Genomic DNA, 26,947 nt, shown 5'->3' on the forward strand with positions numbered 1-26,947 from the left:
ACCCAGCCATTGGCATCTTAAGTCCTCACCTAGGGGACAACCTCTGCAGTTAATCTACTTCTGGTGTTGGCAGTGGTCACTTAAAGTAGCAGAATGACTTTCCTTGATATTTCTTGAGAGTGGGGTCACCAGGCCCTGGTGTCGCCACTGCTACAGACACACGATGCATCTACAGACTGTGAAAACACACATCCCCTCCTAATCTCATTTGATGTTTGCTTTCTCCTTGGCCAATACAAGCCTGGAAACACTCCTTCAAGCACTTTCATCTTCCCTCCCTTCTGTGAACTTCTCCCCGACAGATGGGAACATCAAACGGGATGAATGATATGGAGACACAAAAGTTTGCAGCAGATCCTTACTCTGACATTCTCCAAAATTCGTGGCATTGATTTCTCTGTCTCTTTCACCCTTGCTCAATCCTGATGCAGGCGAAGGTGACATCGCTGGAATATCAATTTCACAATAGTGTAAAGCTTAATAGACGCTCTTCCTTGGTTCAGTTTAATTCAGTTGTGATTGATGAGGGGTGTGCTTTACAGTAAAGGTCATGACTACTACGGAGTTTGAAGGGCTATAGTTTGCTTCTGTTTTCACTTTCTTTTTTTCATAGCGCTTTACTTGTCAAAAGGCTAATCGAACACTGAGAGTTTCCTGTGACCTCCATTACCATCGTAGGATCCTTAGGCTTAATTGGGCTCTAACCACCTTATTGAATGACCTTGTTTCAGTCATGAACAATAGAAGGCTGTGAAAACCCTCTTTGCCTTTTGAGACCATTTAAGAATATGTGGGCCACCACTACACATCAGCACTTACTTAGGGAAGTATTGGTTCCTGAGAGAATTCACTTTTAGGCTGAAGCACACCCTGGTGAATTCTAGGCAGTTCAAACCAGAACAGTCTTTCTTATGTTTGAGGTGCAATTATGGAATCTGTCGACTCCGAATGAACACAAACAGAGAAATTGTTATAATCATCTTAAAATCCCGGTGTCAGATCTGTAAGCGCTACTCCCTCAAGGACAGCTTCATAATGCTGGTTAAAACGACAGCTTTGACTGCTTTCTTCTCAAGCTATATCACAATTGGGGAAAACTTTATTTATAGGCTTTGTAGTTCCTTTGTAGTAAATGCTGCTACACACTAGGTAGCATCTGTGAGCATCTGCTAATAAGAGCAGTCATGTCACTTTTAAAGACATGGATCCAACTGGCATGCTATCTTGAAAAAATAGAAAACAGGCAAGATGGCTTAGTTAAAGGACATCAAGTCTTTAATTAACATTGAAATCCTTCAGAGGGATTCATTAACACATCTGTAATTCAGATGAAATCATTTTGACACTGCTGTTTTGGCAGATGGCCAACGAGAGGATGGAACTTTGGGAGACACTTGGACCATGTAAAGGAAAATGGTCAGCTCTGTGCTTACCTTTACAATGTCTTTAACTATGAAGTTCAATAAAAAGAAAAAGGCATTTTCAACATAAAGGGAAGAATATGTATAATTAACGTGCTGTGACTTACTTTAGTTTGCCTCCAGTATTTGCTTTTATTATCAAGAAATGGGGAGGCAATTCCGTGTATCAAGACTACTCCCTTTTAAAAAAAAAAATAAATAAATAAAACATAACTAGGCCAATGGGAGAGAGGCAAGATTGATACAGGCTCATCAGCAGATGCCATGGGAAGAAGAAACCTGTGGTAGAGACAGAATAATTGGGGGCGGGTGCATTCATTATTCTCATTTAGCAGAGAAGAAAAAAAATCTATGCAGATCTTAACAGCCATTAGGCTGCAACTCTCACTCAATTACAGACCCTCCAATCACTGAAGAGGCATTGATTCTCCCTTGTACGGCTGCCCGATTGCTTAGATGCTGAAGAAAGCAAAACCAAACTGAAAAACATCCCAGGCATTTCATTCTGACCGCTACTTGAGCAATGTCAGTGCTTAGAGCAATGGCTCTGGCCATTATGGATATTCTTTTCCTGGTGAAATCTTCCATAAACATTATATATATAATATATATTATATATATATATATATGTTTTTTTTTCCTGTATCCCTGCTGCTTATGGTGAAGGATCCTACCATTGAGAACGGGCTCAAAGCATCCTGTCAATCCAGGAGGCCTGCCAGTACTATAGAAAATGGTTTATTTTATCGCAGAATGATTAGAACATGGAAAACTCAATCGTAATGTGTGCTGTACTGAAGAAAGCAGGGGCATGGTCTATAGAGCGATCGCTCAAGATCCTCTGGAGTCGTGTCATCGATTGAAGAAGCCACATGGTTAGGGAGAAATGTGAGGGAATATGGAACATTCTCCCTCGGAAGGAATCCCTTCAGTGGTGTTTTAAAGAGACAGCACTACAATTAGAGAGGATCCCTGGTGTGAAGGCCAGGTCTATACCACTTGGGCATCCCTGATCTAGAAACCGCAAATACTCTAAAACCCAAAGCTTTTGAGTACTGACCCTAACACCACAAGAAGAAAACTCCATACCATAAAACTTATATTCACAGATAAAAATCACTGCAAACACAGTCTAAAATGACTTTCTGCCTCTGTGTGTAAGGGATACAGGAAACATAAATGAATTTGAAATTTAGACTCAGGTCCCATCCTCAGACTATCTCATTATGGACAAGCAAACATTTCCAAAACTGGAATTGGAAGCATTTCCCATCCCAAGCACTTGTGATAAAGGATGCTCAGCTGTGTAGTTAGCATTTGCTGCATCCATGGGAAATTTCCTTCAGTCTGGCTTCCAGAGTACTGGGATGGTATCTTCCTCGGGCGTGGCTTCATCCACCCCAGTTTTACAGTAGCTGGCTTTTGTCAGCACGGTGAGCCTTAGCCAGCATAACAGTGTAATCTAATGGCCCACTGTTTTACTGGTGTTGAGGATGTTTCATGGGACCTCTGTCACTTGATAATCGGCAAGAGGAGACACCCTCGTGTGTTGAGTTTTACCTAAGGGTTTGGTCAACTTTCCTTTCAGGGCTGCTAGCCTTACTCCCTTCCTTTATCTGAGTCACAGAGCTATGAGGTCTCCCACAACTCCCTCAGCGGGCAAAGGTATGCTGCACAGCCAAGTCAGAGAGGGGAAAAACCCTTAACCTCTCCTACTGTCTGAGCTACAAATCTCCATGGAGACAACTACAGCTGTGGCCAGGGACAAAACCCATGCTAAGGGCAGCTTCTCCCAAGTCAGCAATCTAATGCCTTCCTCCTTACACATTCTCCTCCACTCCAGGGCACACTAAGCCACCAGCTTGGGAGAAAATGCCCATGACCGCAAAACATCCAAAAGGGCTGATATGCATCTACTAAGCCGGGGGCATGTGGGGGACTTGCATTGGGAAAATGTTGAGGACTACTGATGGTGAGCGTCCCCTGTATTCATTTCTCTCAAGAAGAGAGAAAGGAAATACAGAGGGAATCTTAGGTTTTTAAGAGTTGGGAAGTTCCAAATCCATCTTAATAAAAAGGAAGAAGAAGAAAGAGCACACCTGACCACTGTATAGATAATTAAGTTACAGCCATTTTCTGTGAGTTTTTTTTTCTTCTTCTTCTTCATCTTTGAGGGAAATGTTTGCAAAGACCAAAGAGGGTAAAATAAAACATTACCCCTATATATATATATTTTTTTTTTTAAAGAGTGGCCACAAAGAAAGCACCTGACCTCATCTCATGAAGCCCCAATCACAGCTGTGCTCTGTTGTGTGCTGGAGCGGCCTCGCCAGACGGGAGCACAGCGGCTCTTACCAAGCACCTTCCTTACCCGGGCCTCTGCCAGCTGGAGACATCTAGACTACACAGACATCCAGCAGACTCTACCTGCTCTGAGAAGCTGCACTCCACACCCTCTTCTGGTTATCCACTCCGCACCCTAGGCTCCTCTATTAAGAGGAAGTTACAGTGTGGGGGAAGGGCCCGGGAAAGCAGGAACCCAGGCGTTACTCACGTCGGTTTTCATACATGCTCCTGGACTGGGCCCAGATTTTAAAAGGATCTGGTTTCTTCTGACCAGAGCCGTCGGTATGATCTGGAACAGGGGCGTCTGCAGGTGGGTACTCGGGGAGCACCTGTGTGCTGTGGCTCGGGGATGCTGTGTGCAGGCTCCGGTGGCTGGATACACTGTGCTGGGAGCTGTTCTGGCTGTCTTTCCTCTCCAGGGGTTGCTGCAAGAAAGCAAGAGAGTGGACCAAGAAAGGAAGATGACTGTGGCTTCTCCAGCAGGCACATATCCTCGTCATTCTGCCTTCGCTCAGCGCGCTTCTGTTCTTCTGTGTGTACGTGTGTACACACACACACACACACACACACACACACACACACACACACACACACACACACACACACACACACACACACACACACACACACACACACACTGAGCCTGCACTATCCACAAACAATGCAACCAGGGCCCAAAACTGCTTCCTGAGACTCCATATGCTGTGCCTCTTAGTAATAAAATGTCTGCTCCGCTCTGAAGGTTCCTGCCAGCTCCCTTCCAGCAGGGACTGGGTCAGAGCATTAGTAAGTCAGGACCAGCCTGCAGTGCACAGGTACTCATGTACTGTACTTCACCATCAGGTGAAGAACTTCATTAGTTTGCAGCCAATCAGTTCTAAAGGCACTGCTTTCTACCTCTTGAATTACCAATACTACTGAGAGTTAACAAGTCAGGAGCAAACTTCAAGCTTGAAGCCAGGCGTGGTGGTGCACACCTTTAATCCTAGCACTCAGTGGATCGCTGTGAGTTCGAGGCCAGCCTGGTCTACAAAGTGAGTGTCCAGGACAGCCAGGCTACATAGAGAAACCCTGTCTTGAAAAACCAAGACCTACCAACCAACCAACCAACCAACCAAACTTGATGTCAGTCTTCCCAGACTGGTAATGTAGCCAAAGTTCAAAGTTCACAAAGTTCAGTTTTTCTCTTTTTTTTTTTTTGTTTTTTTTTCTTTCTTTTGTTTTTTGAGAAAGGGTTTCTCTCTGTAGCCTTGGCTGTCCTGTACTCGCTTTGTAGATCAGGATGGCCTGGAACTCACTGACATCAGCCTGCCTCTGCCTCCCAGGGTGCTGGCTCAAGTACCTTTCAAAGGAAGAACTTCATTAAGTTCAAAGGCAGAGTCAAGTTCCTGATCACTGAAACCAGCTCAGAACAGACTTTCATTTCATGAAATGTTCTCTGAATTGACAGAGAGTACAACCAAGACCCGGGTAATGGTTTCGCCCCCGCAAATGCTATGCTGGAGCTCTGCCTCCTTTGCAAAACTTGTATGCCTCACTATCAGGAGGTAGGATACGGGGGTGTGTGTGTGTGTGTGTGTGTGTACACTCGCGTGCATCTCCATCCTCTATCACACATACTGCAGATCTGTTTTTAAAGACATTTATAAGATTGTGACTGTGTTTGTTCTGGTCCCCTGGAGCTCTGCCACCACAGGCTATCATCAGTCCTAATCCTGGCTCTCCCCTCAGATGCCCTCCATCTTTCATTCTTTCTTAGAAATGTCCATGGCCCTTCTAGCCCTTGTTTTGAAGTAAGTACATGAAGAAAAGTCCAAAAAGAACACAGGTTTTCATATCTGTGAGGCAAGCATTTTATTGACGGAGATCTCACAGCACCTCGATTTTCTCTTGACTGCTAGAGATCTGACTACAGGTTTTGGAAAAGATCTGTACTTGAGGAAAACGTGAGGCCTGCATTCTAAGGGTCTTACAGCTTTGATAGGCTTTGCCCCCTCTCATGTGCAAAGGTGAACTAGCAAAGAGGCAAAGGAAAACGCAGGGCAAATACATCACCACACCACCCTTTCTATCTTCAGATGGTAAAGTGCTTAGCTCTGCGCAAATAGACTAGCATTTCCAAGAAGTGACACAGGCATAATGCCACCTTTTGAGGTCTGTCCCAACACTGACATCAGCTCGTATGGCCTCACATCATGCCTTGAAAAGCTGTCCCTTCCTTGGGTGACGTGCTGACGATGTTGAGGGAGAGAAGAGCACTTGTTTTCTTTTGGATGTGCATAGCGATTTGGCTTTATCATTGTGTATCTCTTACAAGGCTGTCAATCACAAAGCATCCACTCACTGTTGGTGTGAACATATCACACAATAGTTAGGAAAAGATGGTACTGTGGGTAGTAGGTTTCTTCAAGTTTTATGCTTTTCAGCGCTTATTTTTTTTTAAATAATTAAATAGGTCGCATTTTACAAGTAAGGGATATTATTAAATGTTATTTTCATCTCGAAGAGAACTTTAGGAACTAGAATTACTGTGCACTATGACTTTTATGTTGTTAAGGAGACATTCGAAATATAAAAACAAATTGTTTAGTGTAGGAGCTGAGTTTTCCTGGGGACTCACACACTTGCCTTCAAATGCCTACCCTATTTTTGTTCCTTAAAAGAGTGGCAAATGTCTGATTGTAGGATGAGCCCATCAATACTGTTTATTTCACAGATGAAGTAAGTCTCTAATCCAGAAAATGTCAGTCCTCATCTGAGGTCACTAATCCTCCACCCACTAGACCTGCATGGTACCGTATACCTGGTAGAATGCGCACCTGCAGCTGTTTCTGCGGGTACTTTGCAGTGTGGGTCTCACTGACTTCTTGGGTCCCTGTTCCTGAAAACTACAGTTACCACTTTTCCTCCCTGTCCCACTGTAAGTCTGATGAAAGCCTTTTGGGACATGTGGCCAGCTACTAGAAGTGGGTCCCTTGGGGGTGATCCCTGAGTATGAGAATGGCCTTCTGGTGCTAGCCTGAGCTTTCCCTTTCTTTTCTGTCACCATAATGTGCTCAGCACCTTCTTGTTCCTGCTGACAGAGACTAAGCTAATCCTGCAGCCATGCCTCCTCGCCCTGACTCACTAAAACCTCCTGAGCTCATGAGCCAAGATAAACTTTTTCCCCCTTAAGCTGCTTCTGTACCCTTAAGCCCCATGTGAAGAGTCATGCATTCAGAGTCATACCTGTTGCTCACGTGTGTTTCTAAGGACCTGGGATGTTTTTTTCAGGTATAACAAATCCGAGACACAGAGGACGTAACCTCAGGTTTAACTAGAGAGCTTGCTTGGCCATAACGGTAGTGTGCAGATGAAGTCTACTGAAAACACTTTAGCTACCTTTCAAATTATAACAGTCTTTCTCACTTCACCATAAAGGACTCACCCACATCTGATTTGAAACAAAATGATAGCCAGAATCTTCGATGAGATAGCAAAACTGCATCTCTGTCAAACTGTGTCTCCGAGTCCCTTTAATGCCATTTAATGTTGCCTTTCAATTGGAACATACTAGCGAAGGGAATGTCCAAAAATTTGGAGAATGTGCTCCAAAAAGAATGCCACAGAACCACCCCTCACTGGCCTAACCTGATGACAGCCCAGGAATCAGGAGCCTTTCTGGGTAAGTTTAGCCCTGTTGTATGTTCATTTTTTTGAAACTGACCACCTCCACTCAATTTAAAGATGCATTCTGTTAGGAAAACCTTAGAGATTTTGGAGTTGTATTCTGAGTGAATGTGTGCAAACATTTCAAAATATGTTTTTCACTTTCTGTGACATCCTTTATTAGAGCCCAAAATTGGTCAAGGGAAAAAAATAGCATTTATATAGCGCTCTCAAATTAAAGTCATATGATGTGTGTGTGTGTGTGTTCCTGTTCAGATATATGCATGTAACTGTATGCATACAAGTTCATATGTGTACATGTGGAAACCAGAGGGTAACCTAAGGTGTTGTTTCTCAGGTGCCACGCCCTTCAGTTGAGAAGAGTATTTTTTTTTTTTTTTTTTTTTTTTTTTTTTTAGTCTGGAGGTTCCTGATTGAGCTAGGCTGGCTGACCATCAAACCTAACTCATTTGCCAGTCTGCATCTCCCCAGTTCTAGGATTAAATGCATGCACCACTAAACATCCATATATCCATCTAATGTCTGTCTGTCTGTTTGTCTATCTATCTACCTACCTACCTATGTACCTACCTAATCTATCTTAGTGCAGATGCTAGGAAATGGACTGGAGTTTCTGATGCTTTTGTAGCAAGTATTTTACCAATTGATCTATCTTCCTGGTGCTTCTGAGTCAGTTTCTATGACTTTTCTTGATTACTTATCAGAAGGCTTTTGGCATGAAAGAAAATTCATTTCTCAAATGAGACAGCTCAGAATTAGATCTGCATTGAATCTGAACATCATTCATCTGTTTTTCTTTATACTTTTGTTCACTGTGTGTGTGTGTGTGTGTGTGTGTGTGTGTGTGTGTGTGTGTGTAAGAAAGTTTTATTATGTAGCCCAGAGTAAGCTTATACTCTGGATTCTCCTGCCCCTGCTTCTGGAGTGCTGGGGCTATAGGTGTGTGCTACCATCACCTCGTTTTCCAGAGTGAGCCACTAGCTCAAAGACAAGCAGCTGTAAGGCTGTAGCTTTAGCTCTGTTTAAGGAAGCGTGTGTGTGCGATGCATGGATGGAGAGGAACACCTAGCACATTAGCAAGATTCCAGGCAAGGCTCGCCTGCAATGACCACCTGCAGCATATTTATTTGCTCAACCAACAAATACAAATGGATAATCCACACTGTGTGAGACACTAGGAAACAATGGGTAAATAAAAGACGTTACCTAACTGCCTGGAATTTATATCTGAGTATGAATGAATGCGTGCAGATGGACATTAAAAGAATCAAACATTCAGAACATATTTCAAACAAGGTACCACAATGCCCTTCAGATAGTAGGTTTATGGATGGGTGTATAGAAGAGTATTTTGGCAATGGACCCAACATGTGCTAAGTCCTAAGACAAAAATGAGTTTGGGCTGTTTGTAGAATGACTAGCTAGTGTAGCACTGTGAGAGCATGGGGGAGCTGGACATGAACTTGGAAGCCACATAATGAAGTGAAGCCACATAATGAAGTGCCTTATATGACACTGTAAGGACAGGCTTCATTCTTAGCTTTAGAAGATGATGATGATGATGATGAAGAAGAAGAGGAGGAGGAGGAGGAGGAGGCAGCAGCAACAGCCATTCATATACTTGAATGGAATGTAACAAGAGTTAGCGTACTTCCAGGAAGTTTGGTCAGCCTTCTGTGTAGGGAAGAGATGTAGGGAAATATCTGGAAGCAGAGAGGCCAGTCTGAAGTCACTCTGCATCTGAGGTAGCTTCTACTGGGGCAGGCGTATGATGAGGCAGAGTGGGAGAGAGGAAACAAAGCACCCCCCCCCCAATTAGAAACAATGCATGCCCCCAAGAGCATACCAGCTTGAGCTAAGGGTTGGGAAGGGTACTACATACCCAGACAGAAGTCGCTAAATCTCTCTGTTGTCATTTGGGTGATATTTTTGAACTAAGAATTTCATTTCTGCTTCTCAAATCTCAGCCAACTTGGAAGACGAAAATGGGCTTAATTTTAAAATCTCCTCAAGACTCCTTGGCCATGAACTTGTATCACAAAACCTTTTAGAATGAAATGGTACCTATCTCTCTAAAATGAATGATTCTTATACTACTTACTGACAGGTCAGGAAAATTGGGAAGGCGCAATGGCTTGTATACATGGAAATGGGGAAAAATTTATCTCATCAGTATTTCACAGGATGATTTGGAAGCAGAGGTTCTTATAAAGTGAACTGAAAATATTTGCTCGGAAGAGCAAATGAATACAGACAGCACTTAGGAGCTTAGATGATGAAAAGAATTCATGTGGCTTAAAAATGACAAATTGATCCATTTTAAAGCCAAATTATTTACAGTTAATGCATCTGCCAAGACCCAAGGCTACTGCGGTGATTCGCATGGACAACAGGAACAGATCCAAGTGCTGCTGAGGGATGAGGCCAAGGTCATTAGAGGTGCGAAAATTAGACACCAGGTCCAGGCCGGAGCCTAGGGTGCTCTTCCCTTTCCCCTCTTTCCTGTATCTCTTATTGGCATCTGAGTAAAATTTCTTCTCAAAGCCAGGTGTAGGCCAGAGAGGACTGGTTGGACGTAAAAATCAAATTTGAATCGCATAAAATGTAAGAGGTTTAGCAAAGTGGAGAGTCTATGCTTCTAGAGGCTCCAGCTGAGGGCTCTTCACCGAGGTGGGAGGTGAGAGGCCACAAGACAGCTTAAAGCCGGTCTATGCCTTTCCTCATCTACCATTCTCGCTGCTTCTCCTGTGGCCTGTGGAGGCTGTGCTGAGATTGTGTGGGGCTTTGGAATTGTGAAGACTAGGAGTGCATTGAGTGAGGAGGGGTAGGGCACATCAGAGGGTGACGCCCAATGCAGACGCCATCTAAGAGGTCTTGCATGCGTCTCCTAAGAGATCTTGTGTCCCCCTCCCCACATGTCTTACTGGCTAGTTTCAGAAATTTCCTTTGGCATCTTTTGCAAGTAAGAGGGGTGGGAAATGATGGGTGAGAAACTTTCTATTGCTATCTTGAAGGCACCACCTTGCCACCGGTCTTAAAACTTTTGGTGTTCCCAGCCTGCCAGCGAATTCCAAATAATCTCTCAGTTCAGCCACAATTCTTCATTATACCTTGGGTCTGGGCTTTGTAGCATTACTCAATGCAGGTCACTGGGACTAAGCGCAAGCTCACCAAGACTTTAATCCCCACGAGGGAGGAGAGGGTCTAGAGTGGTCTGTCTGCTAATGTGGTAGCTATTTCTCTCCCCAGGTGCAGGGAGGCAGGGGTATTTTCTGTCTTAGTTTCTGCATACCTGCACTATTTTATTTTACTTCCAGTGGCTCATTCAAAGGTCCACACTGAGTAGTCCTCACTACTCAAGGTGCTGAATGAAAGGATGGATAAATGGTTGAGCAAGTGGGAGATAAATGTATAGATGGACATAAGATTGGTGAACAGGTAAAGAAACGGATGGATTAACAAAGGGGGAATGGAGAAGGTGGGATGTGACCCAGCAGGAACACAGCTGGATCTGACTTACAATTTGTTTTGATGGGCAATTTACAATTTATCGCACCCCCGACCCCCAAGATCTCTGCACGCGACTTAAACTGACAGTTAAAGTGAAGTTTCCAGTCAGAACGACTAAGCTGGGTCACAATACAAGTTTTCCAGAGAAGCCCAAAACCCTACAGCAAATGTGTCGTATTTTTTTTACTTCCATGTGGCAGAAAATCTGTGATGTAGAAATCCAGGTATATTAAATTAACCAAATGTTATTAAGATACCATCGTTAACCTGCCAGAGTATACAAAGACCACAAACAGCAAACAGCATTTAAACTAACACTAGTAAGTTAACCTACTTATTCAGAGTAAGCAATGGGGACAATCCAGGAGGTGAAACAACATTAAAATGCTAAACTCTTCTGCTCTAATAAAATCTCAACTGTCTAATTATTGAAAACATTAAAAAAAAAAAAAAAAAAAAAAAAAAAAGAAAGAAAAAGTATGGGAACACAGGGACCCTGTCTATCATTGGAGGAAGCCAAGCATGTCAGAACCTTGGGAGTACTGGGGGTGGGGGTGGGGTGGGGAAGAACAAGCAACCAATAGTGTGGACCTGGTTCAGATACTATTTGCGGAGCTGGGGTGAAAGCTACATGGATCACAACCCAGGTACAGTTGCTGCACCTTTAATTACGCAGCCTGCAGAATTGACACTATCTGTCATCACCTGGGTGGCTCAACCAGCACCTGGACAGGCAGCCTCCCTGTGGATTCACTCCAACCCTATTGCAAACATCCCATAATCATCTGTCCCATTGGCAGGACATCATCCAAATTCAAACTGGGGAAAGGGAAACAGCTTTCCATCCACCTGTAAAAGCCCCCACCGATCACAGATGTTTGCAATGCTCTCCTGCCAACAGCAGCCCTCGGCTGATAGTCCCTTAATCATGTGCAGCAGCTGCCAGTGTGCCAACATGCCATGCAAGCTGCCGCCCCTGACCTGGAGCAGGACCCAGGTGAGGACAATCCCCAAGCTGGGAGCCTGCTCTTGAATCCAGCAGCACCCACCCTCTTAGCTTGTGGTAATTAGGAGCAAGCAGACTGTGGGCAAAGCAGTTAGGAGAGCTTTTTTCTCTAGGAATGCAGCCCAAGTAATTGGCTTGTTGCTCACTAATGACATGGCAACTACAAAAATAAACTGCGAGAGAATTCGCTTAACGGGCTTCATGAACATGGGCTCCGAACATGCTCGGTACTAGGTGCTAGCAGGGTAATTCTAGACTACTTTAGGGAAGGCGATGTACAAACATCCCAAAACCTCTTCTGCACAGGGGCCAACAGCAGAGAACACCTCGCTCCCTGAAATCGTGTTACTAGTGCAGAGAAGTGGCTCCCTGTCAAGACCGCACAGCGTGTGGGGTGTGTCAAGCAGGTCCGTGCATCAGCACAACATGGCCATGGTGGGGAAGAAAAGGTCTCACACTACCTCAAGCTCAGAGACACATCTTTCCAGCTGCACTCCATTTGTCTGAAGGCTGACTGCATTTCTGACGATGACCCAGGGACAGCAATAAACACATGCAAGCATGCACGCACGCACGCACCTTGGCATCTCTGTGGTTTCAGTGTGGGTACCCACCCGCACTTCCCTGCCTGGACATTAACACCAACTGACAACGGGGAATAGGCCTGAAGTCAATGTTCCAGTTGCCACGGCGCAGTGCCATCAGAGTCACATCACTTACTGCAGCTTTTTCTCTTTGCAGAACTAGGGAGTTGGGCTACAGAATGCACGAAGCCCCTCTCCCTGCCCCCGCCCCGGCCCCCTCTCTTGCTGGTCTCACTCCTTAATAAACTTCTGCCTGCTGCAGCCGTGCTTGGAGACAGGTGAAAAGAATTCAGCTGCAGAGCCTGAAGCTGCAAAGTTTTAAAGGTCCTCCTCTTCCTCCTCCTCCTCCTCCGGCTGGCACAGAACTACACATTTCCCCGTTCTCAAATCTTCTAAGTTACAGGGAAGCCCCCTTCTTTATCCTCATATTAATGACCCGGGAAGCTGCTACCACCTAGTTCAATTTCATAGGCATTCAAGTCACAGATTTTGAGTTTTTAAGTAGCATTTTAATTTGTTGGTTAGTGTCCTGGGAGTAAAAGCTCATACTACCAAGCAAAACACCATAGCCTCTAGGCTATTAGCCAGCATGCCAAGTAGGTAATGCATCTTCAAGGAAACCAGATTAAAAAGGACAGCAAAACATTGATTTTTTTTTTTTTTTTTTTTTTTTTTTTTTTTAAAGAATCCTATACCTGCAGCATAATGCTGCTAAAGCCGGCAAAACAACAAAGGACATTTCCCTCGAAAGGAGATGTCTTATTCTTAGTGCTGGGCAGTGAACACGGTTCCACCTGGGCACGGGCACATACATCTCTCCTCTAAACCCACAGGCTTTTGGTTTCTGTGAATAATTCACCACTGAGTGCAGAAGGAAGAGAGCCGGTAGCCATGTGAAAGGCTGCCCTGCGAACACCAGTTGAGAAGCCAGTGAGCAAGCAGGTGGAGCCTTTCCTCTCTCTTCCTCCCCCAAAGGAAACAATAGCATTTGTATCAAGTTGAAGCGGCTCAGAAACTCGCCCATTCAAAGGAGTTGCGAACATTTGTGTAGAGAAGCCTGACTGCGTTATTTTAATCCTCAGAGCTTTCGCGTCCTGCTTATACATATATCTCTCTACAGTTAAAAGACAAACCCAAATACCATCTATATCAAACCCACCCCCAGAACTTCAGAAAACGAGCCTGTGCTCCTGGCTTCCGCATCCACTCTAAAACACATTTAGTCAGGTGAACCCAGGCAGCGTGCCTTCCTTCCCGCTGGGGTCTCCCGGCTTCCCCCGCCCCCCACGCCCCCCGCCAAGCACCAAGTAAATGACAAGTCCTTACCGACTTTGGACTCTTCTTGGGAACTGGTAGCCCTAGAAGAAAAAAAAAATGCAACAAGGGGGTGAGGGGAAAGGAGAGACATCATTAGCATATAAATGTTACCTTTTCTTAAAGAACAACCCCCAGGTGTTTCATGGCCACCTAGTCATCTGCAGAGTTATGTCAGATGTCTCCCCAGCATCGGAGTTACCAGGCTGTTCATATCGAATCAAAGCCGAGGGAGGAGGAGAGCGGGAGGCAGGAGATCTATCTGCATTAGCTATGCTGACTTGTACTGCAGCAGCCTGGAGGCTGGGAAAAGAAATTCACAGACCTCAGTGGCCTGGGAAATTGAACACTTGGATGGAATCTCAAATGCTCTTCTGGATTAAGAGAGACTTAACTTACAATTAAGTTCAGGATATTCCCTTTCCTCGCGATCCACTTGTCAACGGAAATGGACCAATCAGGACAGAGAGAAGGGTATATATTTAGTTTTAAAGGACAGCGTGGTTAAATTTATTCTCCCGCCCCCCCCCCCCCGCCACCTTTCTGTCTTTTTATTTCCCTATGTATTTCAGGCGAAATGCCTTCTTTAGCTTGATGAGCTCAGCCTCAACACAAAGACGAGCAGAAGGATAAAAGAGGAGCCCGCAAGTCCAACAGGGTCTATGATTATCCATGCCCCCCCACCCCCCATCATCAGCACACATCTTGATATCTGTCAGTCATCTAAGCAACCTCCTAACTTGGCTTCTGGAAAAGATGGGCTTGGACCACGCTCTGGGGAGGTAAGCATGCCTCTTGGAAGGAACAAGGAAAATTTCACAAAGCCAAGGGGGGAAAAAAAAAGAAAAAGAAAGAAAGAAAAAGAAAGAAAGAAAGAAAGAGGGAAAGAGACTGGCAAAGGAGATAAAGGTAGTGGCTGAACCTGATGGGCTGTCCTCAGACCCTGTCCTTAGTGGGAGGGCTAGAGCCAGAAGGAAGCAGTGATCTCATGACTTCTAAGAAAGTGGGCAGCAATCAGAGGCAGGCTTGTAGGGAAGGGAGGTGAGAAAGGAAAACAAACTCATACTGGTGTTGGGAAAGTAATCTTTTCCCCAACTGCCACCTCCTTTATTTTTCTTGTCTGAGCAGGGGTTAGACCACAAGTGCCAGAGACATTCCGGATGGCTCTGCAGAGACATTTCAACTTGGTTCTGAAAAGCAATGCATGTACTCTGATGATTTCAACTCTTCTGAAGCCATGCTAAGTCAGCGAACGGAACAGGAAGCAGTGGAAGTGGGAAAGTGAGAAAGGAGGAAGCCACTCAGACAAGTGAGGCGAATGCACACACTGCCAGCGAGGCATGGCAGGAGCCACTGGTCCTCAGGGAAAGTTAGGGTCACTCTCTGGCAAGGTTCTCACATCACAAAAATGAGGTTACCATGGTCTGACAGAGTAGCTAGCAGATAACACCTCATTAAAAAAAAAAAAAAAAAAAAAAAAAACCTGCAGTCCTGGTGCCCTCTACCCGCCTCAGGGGAGCAGAAACCTGCAGGCCTAACACAATTGCTCAATGCTTCTGATGTCAAGGTAAGAGTCACCCCAGAAACATATTTTAAAAAGTCATGATAGAGCAGAAAGAACGTTACTGTGGCGTGTGAGGCAAATGTAGGCAGGTCACTTTGGAGTCTTCTGCAACTCAGTTTTGCACTGATGAGGGGAAATTACAAGGCTCACTGTTTAAGACAATTAAATAACACAAAATCTTTGAAAGCCTCTGTCCTGGTCCTATTCCAGCATCATGTTCCTCCATGTTCCTTGGCTAACTGACATCACCTATGAAAAAATGATTAGGATTAGCTGATTCCTATCAGGGAAAAGTCTTTTTTTTTTTTTTTTTCCTGAATTAATTAACGCATAGGAAGATTTGTGGAAGGATTTACTTACAGAGTTCAGACTGGGCTGAACAATTTTTACACGACTTTAATTTAAAAGAATTGGGTGCTTCTATTGGTCAACAGGCCGTCCTTAAGGAATCTTTATCAATGAGTCACTGCGTATGCTTCAAAACTACATACTATCACATGGCTATGTTCGCATTTTCTCCCAGTTCATACACACTTAATGAGTATAAGCCAAGTTCCACTACAGCCAATTTTTACTAAGATCGCCTGAGCAGCACCCCACTGGCCCTCCACAAACTTCTTGTAGAGTCTCCAGCTGGCTTTGTAAGGCTGAGATCTGGGCATCCACCAACTGTCTCTTAAGATTGCCATTTGTAGGGTAATGGGGATTTTTCATGCTCTGCCACAGAGGAACAAGCACACATTCTCTCCAGTGCATCCACAAAGACGCTCGCGGCAGCATTCTGAAGCACAGGAAAACTGGTAGCCACCAGCGCTTCTAACAGCCTGCCGGTAGCCAACCCACAAAGCACTCCACGTGGGTTAAAAGGAATGCGCGCTCTCTCCAGGTAACAATGTGGCTGATTCCAAAACATACCGCTGAGTGCCACCAGCATGGAGAAGGGTAGGTATAATAGGAGAGAGGCAGCAAACACAGACACACAGTGTTGCCTCCTATGAATGTCCCCAAACTGATAACTGATAATGCCATCGCTACTTAAGAGTTCTGATCTCAATGAGGTAGTAAGGTAGCAACTTTAAAATAAAAATTAATTAGTGAATAGCCCTTCTACTATTAGCAATAAGACATCAACCAGCATGAAAGAAACGGAGCTAACCAAAGCATGCTTGTGCTTTTCCTCTAGGAAGCTGCCCTTCTGATGTTCCACAAGGTCCCAGCTAACCTCACGCACACTGCATTTTGCACCAAATATGAGCACCTCTCTGTTAGAAGGCCTTTGCTTTTCTCTGCTGGTGAGTCGCTGAAACCTCCACTTTAAAAGCCACACCCTTTTGACAGGAGCCCAAAGTAGGCCATGACCACAAATTAATATTTAAATAGTCAAAATCAAGACACTCCACTTGGCTGCTTAAAATGGAGGGGCGGGGGGGAATCAAAGATTTGTTTTAGGCCCATATGGTCATTAAATCTTAAAATCTAATAAATATGAATGCTGGAACAAACTTCCTTATTACAATTTATAATTTATTTGAGCAAAAACTATTCAGAAGGAATGAAAGCAGCTGGGAAGAGCCCTCGGACACAGTCAAAGGGTCACTTTTGGGACACACTGGAAACTACAGCACACAGCTCTCCCCGCAAAAAGAGTCACCCTGGGCTAGGTAACTCCAGGAAGCTATGTAGTGCCTCCTTCATGGCAAAGCCCTGGTTTTACTTAGGCAAACTCATTCTCTATGTATCTTGTGGCAGCCGAAAGTAGGGTTGTGTCCTATAAACCATGTCAAAGATTACTTGTGAGGTATATGGGCACAAACGACACCTGTCTTAAAGGGCTCATAAGGTCCACTGAGGGTAAGAAGTTTTCCCAAAGAGGGAGAAAAAAAAAAAAAAAAGCATTTATGGATGGCGCCATCTGCTCTTAGCACCCAAGCAGCAGCAAATGCTACTTCTAAGAGAATCCAGAAAACTTTCACAGGGAGGTGTATGTTCGAGGTGTGAGCCTTAGTGTGATCTATGCAGTGAGAAAATCCCCGGACTTGGATTTCTAAACTCCCCAGCAGAGAAAACAAAAGGCAGATGCTCCGCTGGTGAGCGAGACAGGACCGTTATCACCCACTAAATGCCAAGGCCATAAACTTTGTCCCAAATCACTCTCACATTACTACATAGAAGACTCATATTCTTGAAGAAATTTTATAATGCTGGGCACAAATAATTTACAGGGGAAAGTAACAGCATACTGGCATTTGGGAAGCAAGGAGGTCATACCTAGAAACATCATTTTCTTAGGCTCATGGGATCCCAGGTCCCTTTGCTACTATCTCCTGCAACAAGGAGAGCTTTATTTTTGAACACACACACACACACACACACACACACACACACACACACACATACATATATGGGTCCTACAATAAACATAAATCTGCACTGCCTTTAAAGCAAGACAAACAGCACATTTGAATATCATTTCTAGTAATCATTGGTTTTTGTATCTTGAATGAGTCGCTTCTTTCCCTGAAAGTGAACGCAGATACACCACTTCCCCCTTGTACTAAGAGCACTGAAGCTAGTGTCTCATGCATGCCGGGCCAGTGCTGTGCCAGCTGAGCTACAGGAACAGCCCTTGGTTTTGTTCTGTTTTCATTTTTGAGGCAAGGTCTTAAGATGCATCTCAGCATGGCTTTGAGCTCATGATCTTCCTGTTTCAACGTCTGAACACTAGAAATATACAGGTGGCTACCACGTCAGGCTGAAGCATACAGAGTGTTGTCTAGATAAGTATGTGTCCTTGCCCTAATGACAAAATGAGCCGGTGAGAACCAGGAGTGCTCAGCTATAAGAGAAGCTAAACAGATGTTAAAAAACCTCATTCCACCATAACAATGAGTGAATCTAGAGTTGCTGGGACAGAAAGCATCTATGGACATAGTGTCCTCCAGGAAGAAAGGATATGAGGTGTCAAGCGACCCTCTCTGACTAACAGAATGAAGAAAAAATTCAGCAAAGCATGTTGAAAGGGTGAATTCTGAAGTCCCTGTGACACACGGAAAAGAATACAGAAACACAACATCACTGGCTGGCAGTGTCTTCAGCATGGCCTCCATTTGCTTTTCACTGGGTCCCCAGACACGGCTATCCTACTGCAAATACTTCTGTTTTCTTTAGGCATCTTCAAAATTCTAGGTCACTATACTCTACATGCCATTGAGCACATGTCCTTTTTCTTGGAGCAGTCTAAGAGGAAATATCCAGACAATGATTGTGAGGGAAGAAACTGCATTGAGGAACACACCGCAGCACTAATGTTTGCAAGCAAGACGCTGCTCTGTGAATACCATGCCTGCTAGGCAGCACGTCAACTTGTATGGTGATGACCTGAAAGAGAGACCATTGAGCTGCAGATCTCGAAGGGGTAGTAGGACAGACAGCTGAGAACAAGGCTCCTCCATCCAAGCAGAAATTCTAGTAATCTGAAAACCAATACTTTTTAACAAGCTATGAACACCATTCTTTACCAACTAGGTGTTTGGTTTTGCTTGATAAAGAATATGTAAAGAGGACATAATGTAACTGATGAAGATGAGAACACTAACTTCCACTAACCTTGATGCAGGTAAAAAGTTAAACGCTAGGGAGAACACAGGCTGGAGGGAGTTCAGGACAGTCACTCACAAGCTTAAACACACCTTATGGAAGCCCTACGATGTGCCATGAGTTAAGACGAGGTAAAACAGCGAGTGCGACTGCAGAGGCTGAAGTCCTGATTGTACAGCACTCACTCTATGGAGAGAACAAGTCATGTAGTTCGTAATTCCTATGAGATGTTTCTTCTTTAACGGCAATGAAGAATGACATTGAGAAAGAGGCTGGGCCTGGGAACAGCTACTCTAAAGGGTGTGGTCAACAAAGGAGTAAACAGAAGAGACAGTGTTTTAGCTAAGACCTGAATCATAAAAAGGAACCTGGCATGAGATTATTCATCTATCCAAGATTTACTGAGCTCTGCCCTGTGCCTAGCAGAGCATGACTGCGGAGATCCAGGAACTTGGAGTATGACCTTTGTCCTGGAGAGAGGGTCACAAGCCCAAAGTAACAGAGTGATGAGCTGGAACTACCATGATAGAAGGAAGCCCTATCACATATAGGAAAAAGAAAGAAAAAGAAATCTACTTCATTAAAAAGACAGGAGCACAAGGGACGGGCTGAAATTGAAGGACAGTCAGAATTTTACCATGGGGCAGGGAAGACGTTGGGAACAGCAAGCAATGACTGATGATTGATCGAATAAAGATCACGGCTTTTAAGGTTGTTTCAGGCTAAATAAGTATGTCAACATAGACTCGAAGCAAAGCTCGAGCCAGGGTACATTTCCACTGATGCATCTGACAAACACAATACATCATAAAATAAAATCCATAAAACAAAATGAAAACTTATTCTAGTTTGGACTGTTTGATTTTTTTTTTTTTCTCTTTCCTTTAGCCAAAAACTATCCTCAACTCTGTGGAGTAATTTTTCAATGCAAACACAGTATCAGCTGCCAAGAACATGAGGACCAGACCCACTGGCTCCAGAAAGATGAAGGCATGCGTTCCTTGGGAAGCCAATAATGGTCACTATGAAAAAGCATCACTTTTGTAACTCAGTGGTCTAGAGTAAGGAGTTCCCATGCTGTGTCACCTGGCATCTTGCAAAGAAGATTAAGAATGCAGTTGTACAGTTTTTACAGCTATAGATGTTGGCTTCAATTACACAGTACATATAGCTTAATAAATATGTCTGTAGGAGAAATAAATGGCCTGTGAGGCTGGTGATTGCTAATGGTTACAGAGCTTTCACCTGTAAGTCAGAAGCCTTGAACTGACACACATGTGGGGAAACTTGAAGTCATTTAATATCACGGGCTGCTGAAAGAAGACCAAGGTAGGATGGATGAACCACATTCAAGCAATTCCTCAGAAATAAACATTGAAGAAAATATATCACTGAAATGGAAGGGTTTCCTACAGTTCATTCAAAAATATAGGAAGTATGGGCTGGGATTGTAGCTCAACAGTATAGGGCTTGCCTGCCGTGCAAGAGAGTTGAAAAAATAAAAAATAAAACAACACCCCAAACACCTGTACCTTGAAGGGTAGAAAATCTGCCTCCTCTTCTTATTTCTAATACATATTTATCTTTAAAAGTGAGATCTATATTCTTTCTTTTTTTAAAGTGAGATCTATATGCCAAAACAACTGCTGAGCAAATATGTGTACTGTTCTGTACAATGGCTCTCTGAGCAAGCCCTAATCACCGCCTTACTTTACAGATGAGAAATCTGTCACCCTAAGTGTTGAACAACACAGCCAAGGGTACACAGCCAGGAAAGTAGCTAATGAGACCACAATGAAGGGATGAAAAGTATAAAATGAATTTACAGACAAATTTTCACATAGCCCTACAGAGCATATGGCCTTAGCATCCGCAAACAACAGATCAGTTTGTCAGGGTATCTAGGATCCGTGTTCGTGATTTGAATTTAGGATGATGCTTTTTTTCTAAGGTGGAGTCTCTATACAGCTAATTTCTTAATGTGTCTCCGAGTAAGGCACAGAACCTAAACCACTGCCCACTGACAGCTGTGCATCCTGAGAACACAGTAAGCTGTCTCTCACTAGGGGCAAGTAAGACAGTCTACAGCTGTACAGCTGACCCCGAATAGCTGGAAACAGTGATCGTGATCATTTTATCTGCTTTTCAAATGTCTCCTGACAGTACATGAGAAAAGAATTCCTTTTTAATGGGGTGTAAAGAAAAGTAATGAGTCAGAAGTAGGGGGAATTGCAGCACCTTGCCTTCATAAAGGGAAAGAAAAAGAACTAGCCCTTTAAAAAGTCTATTCTGTCATGATGCAGTCAGAGGACAATCTTCTTGCAAGACATACCCTAGCAAGATGTACTGTTTCGAGATGGAATTGAGTTCCTGCAGTGATCTAGAAACACTCTCTACATTGTGTATATTGAGATTATTTGTAATTATACTGTTTAAGGTTTTTTTTTTTTTTTTTTTTTTTTTTTTTTTTTTTTTTAACTCTAAAAGTATCTCCACCTCTGGGGAATGCTCCTTGAAAGTCAGTCTCAGGCCTCAGTTGCTCTGTGTAAAGGTGCTTCAGGACTGACCTTGCTCACTCTTGCTCTTTGTAAATGTTCTCTGACAGAGAAACTGCTGTGACGGGCAGACTAGGGTGGCCTGGAAAGTCTATGGAAGTCCCTTCGAATTTCAGAGTTGGACTTTTATTAGCATTAGGAAGTAGGAGGGGGATTATGAAACAATAGCTCAAAATAGTGCACTGAGAGAAAAACTCAGTAAAAATTCCTTTTCCAAAAACAGGATGCTGTGTGTGTCCCTATTTTAAGGTCACTGGCTTCCAAGGGAAAGCTATCACTGTTATTGGTGCTGAGCTTCTGGGTTGTAAAACCCACACCAGTACCCTTTCCTCCAGCACTGCTGACTCCAATGTTGATTCTTATCCTGACCGCTTATTTTTAGCAGTCTAAGTAAGGCACGGGGGGGGGGGGGGGGGGGGGGGAAGAGAGCTACCTAGTAGAATATTGTGAATTTTATCTTTACAAGACACCCAAGTCCTGAAGAAGGAATGACCTTTAGAACTTATCTTTCTCATCATGTCTGCCTCTATCCGAGCACTTCCATCTCCACCATCACTGTCTTGTCTTCCCCAAATGACCACAAAGGCCCCATGATTGGACCCTTAGCTTAGGGACTTCATGCTCTTTGATTTATAACACACCTGGAGGCCAAAGACGACATTGTGCAGCACAGATCCAGCATCACTTCAGTGAATCTCACACTCGTCTCTGTATCCCACCAAACCATCCTTCGTCTGAGCTGCCTTTGGTCCATTTCAGTTCCGTTTGAGTCGCCTTGTCCATATGTGCTAGTGTGGCTGCCATTCACTTTTGAACTCGTTGCTTCTATTCCCTGGACATCTGCTTCCCCCCCCCCCCCCCCCCCCCCCCCGTCTTAGAACAGTAACGTGGAAGCTTCATGCATGTGTCACTTCTCACTTTCTTTACACTGGAAGCTCAGGATTGGTCCAGGCCCCAAGCATATACAAAGTGACTCTGTTTGTCTTAATTGATTTACAAAGTACAGCTTGTTTCCAGACACATTGACGCTCCCTTAAAATAACTGTGCTTGTCCACATCTTTATTTGTTGGTGATGTTCAGCCACTTAATTGTCTATAGTCCACTTTATCTGTCTGTGCTGAGCTTCAAGACCATATCTGGACCTTAGTTCAGTAAACATCTTTCCAATAAATACGTAAGTGTGCAGACCTTATGAAGTGAGCCTCTATCTCGATGGCCGCAGGAAAAGCTGATGAGGCAGCTGGGAGGGGCAGCCTGGCCTTTCCCTTTATCACCACCGTGGCTGCTGTGCCTATTTAACAACTCTTGATCCTTGCTCTGCTTCCTGATTTCCTGTTAAGTCGCTGGGCTTGGCTCAACTGGGAGCCTACTCCTCACACAACAAGGTGCCACTATGCCACCTTGTGTCCTGACTTCCCATGACAACGACAGGCTTGCTTCTCAGAGCTCAAAGCTACCAGTCGCAGGAAATGCACACGTTCTCAAGGATTCTTTTCAGTCTAAGATAGGAGACCATCTTATCTTTGTTTATTAAACAAACTTCCACTGCAACAGGAGTTACAAGGCTCCAAATGGCTCCCTTTCCCTCGCACACAGGTGCTAATGGGAAGACTGGTAGCTGCTTTCTGCAGGCAATTCCTCTTTTGTCACAATGTATTCTTCTGAAACATAGGGAGGCGAATTTTCATTGTCTTTTGAAAGGATGTGGCGATTTCATCTGACTTTATTACAGGACTGTTTAACTGCAACTAAGGATGCCCCTCCTCTCCCTGGCATACCAAATCTAACTTTAGGAAGTCTTAAACACTCCAGGTAGCACTCCAGGCTATGGTTAGTAACAGGAAGACAATCAGGAGTCTGTGGCACTGCATTATTGAAAGACTGCAAGTCAGACTCAAAGAAGCCACTTCCGCAGGCTTGCCAAAGAGCAAAGGACGTATCGTGTGAAGCCCTAGTTCTTTCCCATGGAGATATTAAATGTCCTCAAAATCCTCCTCATGAAATGGTATCTGAAGTGGTCTAAGTGACTGTGGGAATTGCTTGGGGAGAAAGGGGGTGTTTCCTTGGCTCTGTCAATAGCTAAAGAGTAGGAACGGATTACTCAAGGTTCGGGGGGGGGGGGGGATGAGCTTCCGGGATGTGCAGGTTTCTGCCAGCCAACACTAATTGTCCCAACTGGATGTACTTACAGGTGGAATACAGGGTCAGCTTCAGTGCACACACCCTAACACGCGCAGTCCCATCCCAGGTGAGCCTCATTACCAATAACTTTCATAGGTCAAGTGTATTTAAGATGCAGGAAAGATCCAAAAACTGTGAGGTCACCGAATGGAAATGTAGCCAGGAACAGGATCTAGAAGGGAGCATCCCCTGTGATTGGGATGGAAGAGGGACGAATCTGTGCATTCAAGCCACTGCTCCCCATGCGGGGCAAATGCCGAGGTCCCTCTCGATTCTTCTCCTGTCTGACTTTAGCTCTTTCCTGTATTTTTGTTTGTTTGTTTGTTTTGATTTTTTGGCAAATCAGGTTAAAAGTTGATGTGGATGGAAGATCTTAATGCCACCCAAGCACTCAGAAACAACTTTAAAGGCTGTCATAAAGTTTCTGGGACTGCTTTCTCCCCCTTTAAATGTAAAACAAAGACAAAACAAAAACACCAACCAACCATCCCTTATTTTGGAAGCTCTCAAGCACACTGATGGTGCCCAGCTCACTGGGTCTTTCCCCTCTGCTTTTGGATTTGACAAGCTCTGCATTACCCTATTGGCTTAGAGGGCAGAACTCCATGAAAGGATTTTATCAATAGATGCCACCGTAGCTACGGCGGCATACAAATGAATAGCACATGTAACCTTGGCCTGGGACGCTGCCTCTCCTTAAATTAAGAGTCCCTGGAAGCAGTGGCCAGCGGAGGAAGAGTTCCTTGGTCATCCTCACACACTTTCTTGTCCTGTCCTCATGGTCTTGGGGGCCTCTTCCCTATAGCAGCACTCCTTGGATTGCAGATTTCACAAACGAACACATTTTTTTGTAAAAATTGAGCAACTGGACACAAGTTGCCAACTCCTTACTTTGCAGACTGAGAACATCTTCGGAATGATTTAAAAAAAGGGCCAAAGGCACTCAGCTATCTCACTGGAGACTTCACTGGGAAAGTTCCCCATTCTGTGCTAATTTTCTTCTTTTCACTATGGCCAAGAAAACACAGCAATCGCCTCACCCCTCTTCCTGATCTCCAAAGAACAGAGTGGCAGCACTGTTTCTGTGAGTCTCTTTCTTCTACTCCATCAAGCACCACCCACCCAGACAAAGCAAGGGCTATAAAATAGAAAGCCCCCATCTCCACTGCAGGGTGGGCCAAGAGGGTGAGAACCATTGTCAGTCCATCTTTCTTACAACATAGGAGGGTGCCCTTCTACCGAGATTTCAGATAACAGCCTGGAAGTTTAGAAACAGTGCCAAAGGCTGGCCCAGGCTGACCATCAGCCAGTGGCCGAGCCATTCCTTCCATTACTGAGGGAACTAAGAAATGAGAGTTTTAAGAAACTAAGTATCTTCTGTCCAAGTTCAACATCAAGAAAAGATAACAGAGAAGTTGGTATCATTTGTATTCTAAAAAGCATTTCTAAAAAGAAATTGCAATAAGCAAACACAATTGGGTATCAAAGGGATTCAAAGCATGGATCTCAAGAGTTGACTCGGTCCTTGAGGAGACAGGCATCCCTCACATCTACAGACAGTGGGGGATGGGAGGTGTTACCGGCAGCCAGGTCTCACATGAGAAACCTTTCCCCTCCTTCAGCTTCCAAGATTGTTAAGTAAAAGTTGCTTTACCAAAAGCAGACTAATTCCACAAACACAGAATTCTATTAATTCATGGGCAATGTTGCTATTTTTAAAGTAGTCATCTGTCACTTAGGTAGGTGGTATCTACTGCAAAAGTCACTAGAGAACAGAATCTGTTTTTATATTTAGAAATAACAACAACAAAAAAGTCTAAAGGAGAGCAGACTTAATCCTAACTATCTCCAAGTGATTTTTATAAAACCAATTGGCGTTCATGCCAACTGTAGGAAAGTCTTTTTAAATATAGCTTTTATGTGGTTGATCTAGCCAGGATCAATGGCTATACCAACTAGAAGCCTAATTAAACCCCAGGGTGCTGGATGAGGCCAGCAGATCAGTGACATGGGGAGGCCAAAGATTTCTCACTTCAGAGCCTTTCTACTGGTCTCTAAATGTAACTCTCTAGCAGCTGCTAAGCTGTGACTGTGAAGAAAAGATCTTCCCAAAAATCTTTCCTCAAAAATGGAGATCACAAAATAGTACAATAGAATTGTTTATGGCTAAAGTAATGTACCAATGAGAGTTATCAGAGAGCGAAGTAGGCTTGTGGCAGGACAAAGATGTGAGAGGGTACACTAGATTTTACATGTTTACCTTCATGTCACCATCCATGAGAGATTAGCTCAGTTCTGATGTTTGCTGGGTAAATTAGAGTACCATTTATTATATGTGACAAGAGGGGGAAAAAAAAACAGTGAGAAAGACTGAAACACACAAAAAAATATTTTAATGAGTAATGGAAAAAGAAACCCAGGTAACAACTTGGCACAAAAAAGGCACATTTGTTGCCTGGAGGAAGCTAACACTTGTAAGGAGCCAGTGCTATTTTTGAATATACTAAGATTCTACTAATAAGAATCCTAAAGACTTGTGTTTGTAGGTAGGGGCTGTGATTAATATCTGAGCAGAATTATAAGCAAATACCGAGCAACACTCAAGTTGGAGAACATGTTTGCACCTGTCTGTGGCAACAGAAGACTCAGAAAGTGTTCCAGCAATTTCCCCCACTTATCACCTTTGTTCTCCCCACCCTTGTATTGAAAATAGATCCTCTCACATTATATATCCTGATTATGCCCACCCCCTAGTTCCTCCTTCTCTCCCCTCCAATCTGGATCCACACCCTTTCTGGCTCTCACTGGGGGATGGGAGGAAGGGCTTCTAAGGGATAATAAAATACAGTAAGATAAAATAAAAACTAACACATTGGAATTTAACAAAACAAAGAAACAGAATGAAAAGAGCCCAAGAGAAAGCACAAGTAATAGAGACCTGCTCCTTCACATATTCAGGAATTCCATAAAAATACTTACCCGAAAGCCATAATGAACCTGATGCAGACCCATGAAGGCCCTCATTCCAGTAATTTAAAAAAGATTTATCTATCTATCTATCTATCTATCTATCTATCTATCTATCTATCTATCTGAATGCTCTACTTGCATGTACACCTGCACACTAGAAGAGGACATTAGATCACATAGATGGCTGTGAGCCACCAGGTGGTTGCTGGGAATTGAACTCAGGACCTCT

The 26,947-nt window shown here is 44.0% G+C and overlaps 1 protein-coding gene across 9 annotated transcripts in view; it reads right to left on the reverse strand.

Moving 5' to 3' along the window:
- Positions 1–26,947, reverse strand: part of Magi1 (membrane associated guanylate kinase, WW and PDZ domain containing 1) — a 623,549-nt gene that overhangs the window by 26,432 nt on the left and 570,170 nt on the right. For 6 of the 9 annotated variants that reach the window (XM_051154941.1, XM_051154940.1, XM_051154939.1 and 3 more), the window contains 3 exons: positions 13,863–13,894; positions 3,976–4,192; positions 363–446 (listed from right to left, as the gene is read on the reverse strand). In XM_051154941.1, the coding sequence (XP_051010898.1) occupies positions 363–446; positions 3,976–4,192; positions 13,863–13,894 (333 nt within the window). The remainder of the gene's footprint in view (positions 1–362; positions 447–3,975; positions 4,193–13,862; positions 13,895–26,947) is intronic. The other 3 variants (XM_051154943.1, XM_051154942.1, XM_051154947.1) reach the window with 1 other exon arrangement.

Source organism: Acomys russatus, chromosome 13 (genome assembly GCF_903995435.1).
Source record: "Acomys russatus chromosome 13, mAcoRus1.1, whole genome shotgun sequence".
Classification (NCBI taxonomy): Eukaryota; Metazoa; Chordata; class Mammalia; order Rodentia; family Muridae; genus Acomys; species Acomys russatus.